The sequence below is a fragment of the Alligator sinensis genome, unplaced genomic scaffold (genome assembly GCF_000455745.1).
Source record: "Alligator sinensis unplaced genomic scaffold, ASM45574v1 scaffold337_1, whole genome shotgun sequence".
Taxonomy (NCBI): domain Eukaryota; kingdom Metazoa; phylum Chordata; order Crocodylia; family Alligatoridae; genus Alligator; species Alligator sinensis.
This window is the reverse complement of record NW_005841927.1, coordinates 1,123,842-1,125,336: the sequence shown is the minus strand read 5'-3', so window position 1 is coordinate 1,125,336 and position 1,495 is coordinate 1,123,842. Positions and strand designations below refer to the sequence as shown.

Here is a 1,495-nt window from a genome sequence, read left to right as displayed (position 1 = left end):
GGATCTGCTCACGTCCAGCTGTGGAGGGCATGACCCTCCACACCTTGGCCCCAGCTTCAAGCACATCTCACTGCCCAAGAGCCACGAGTGCTTTACGGGCTGTAAGGCTGGACAGGGGCACTTTGTCCCATCTCCCAGCCCTGCATCAGAAGGGAGGGGATGCACCTTCCACTCCCGGTCCAACAAGGCAGAGATGGGGAGGTCACCCCAGGCAGGAGAGCCTCCACGATCCCCAGAGCTGGTTAGTGGTGGATGGGGAGGTAGCGAGGACTTACCCATGTAGGCAGCTTGCCACCCTACAGACCACCCCCGTCCACAGTACCTGCTCGGTGCCAGCCGAAGTTCATGGTTTTGGTGGCCGGGCGCGACGCCATCCACAGGGAAAACAGGCTGATCATCATGCTGGCGAAGTCCGTCAGCAGGTGGGCCGCGTCCGTCATGATGGCCAGGCTGTGGGCCAGGTATCCCCCTGCGGGGTGGAGAACGTGGGGCACGCTGCACAGGGGATCCTCCCAGCATGCCCAGCCCCAGGCGAGGGAAGTGCCAGGGTGCAAGCTCAGAGGTACAGGGGGCAACCCCCAAAAAAGTTGCAGGCCATGTGCTGGGGCTGCTGGGATTTCTCTGAAGCCAAATGTTCGCTGTGTCTGTCCCGATGCAGGAAGGGAGCCTGGGGAGGGCTGTGATTTTCGGTGCTCTCCCCTGTTCTACTACAGCACGGAGAAGCCTCAGCTCTGCGGCTCCCTCACTGCTCAGCCTTGCCCCTACATTAGCTCCGTCTCATGGGTGGGAAAAGAGGCAGAGACTGGCCTGCTGCCCCAGGCTGGCCTGGTCCTTGTGGGGATGGGGCCCTCAGCCAGACCTGCAGGTATACTACTGCGGTCACACTACCGTGCTCACACTACCGTGCTCAAATGCGATTGTTTCTAGGGTGGAACGCGGCAGGGAAGAACAGCCGCACGTAACACAGGGCAGCGGGAGGAGAACGAGTCCTTTTCATGGGTGTTTCAGCTCTTATCAAGTGGAGACCGCTTGCGCCTCACCTATAACTTCCCCCATCATGAAGACCAGGCAGATCAGCGACGCCAGGTAGAGTTTCCTTCGCGCCCGCTCCTTATCGGAGCCGCTGTGGTCGTCGGTGACCCGCTGCGAGTGGCAGTGCTGGCTGCCCTGTACCCCCAGCTCGATGGAGGCCAGGTCCGGCATGTACCTGAGCACGGAGCTGTGGAAATCCTTCCCCGACACACCGAGGCAGGGCCTGAAGCGCAGAGCTGCCCTTACTGCCCACCCTGGGGGTGGCGGGCGGCTCGGGAGGGGAGACCGTGGGGGGCGGGCAGAGGTTTGCAATTGAAATGGGGGCCCGCGAATGAAGGACCACGGGTTCATCTCCAGCCCACCCCAAAGCAGCACCCGAAGAGAGGAGAGTGGCCCCCGCCTCCCCTGCAGCCCTGAACCCCCTTCCCTGCCCCGTGCCAGCTGCTGCCCCGGCCCTGGGGGG

At 62.9% G+C, this 1,495-nt stretch overlaps 1 protein-coding gene across 1 annotated transcript in view; it reads right to left on the bottom strand.

Annotated features, from left to right (window-relative positions):
• SLC30A2 (solute carrier family 30 member 2) overlaps nucleotides 1-1,474 on the bottom strand; it is a 5,378-nt gene extending 3,904 nt beyond the window's left edge. The window contains exons 1-2 of the mRNA XM_025198650.1: nucleotides 1,041-1,474; nucleotides 323-469 (exon numbers count right to left, since the gene is read on the bottom strand). Of these exons, the coding sequence (XP_025054435.1) occupies nucleotides 323-469; nucleotides 1,041-1,383 (490 nt within the window). The 5' untranslated portion in view covers nucleotides 1,384-1,474. The remainder of the gene's footprint in view (nucleotides 1-322; nucleotides 470-1,040) is intronic.
• Between the last annotated feature and the right edge of the window lie 21 nt (nucleotides 1,475-1,495).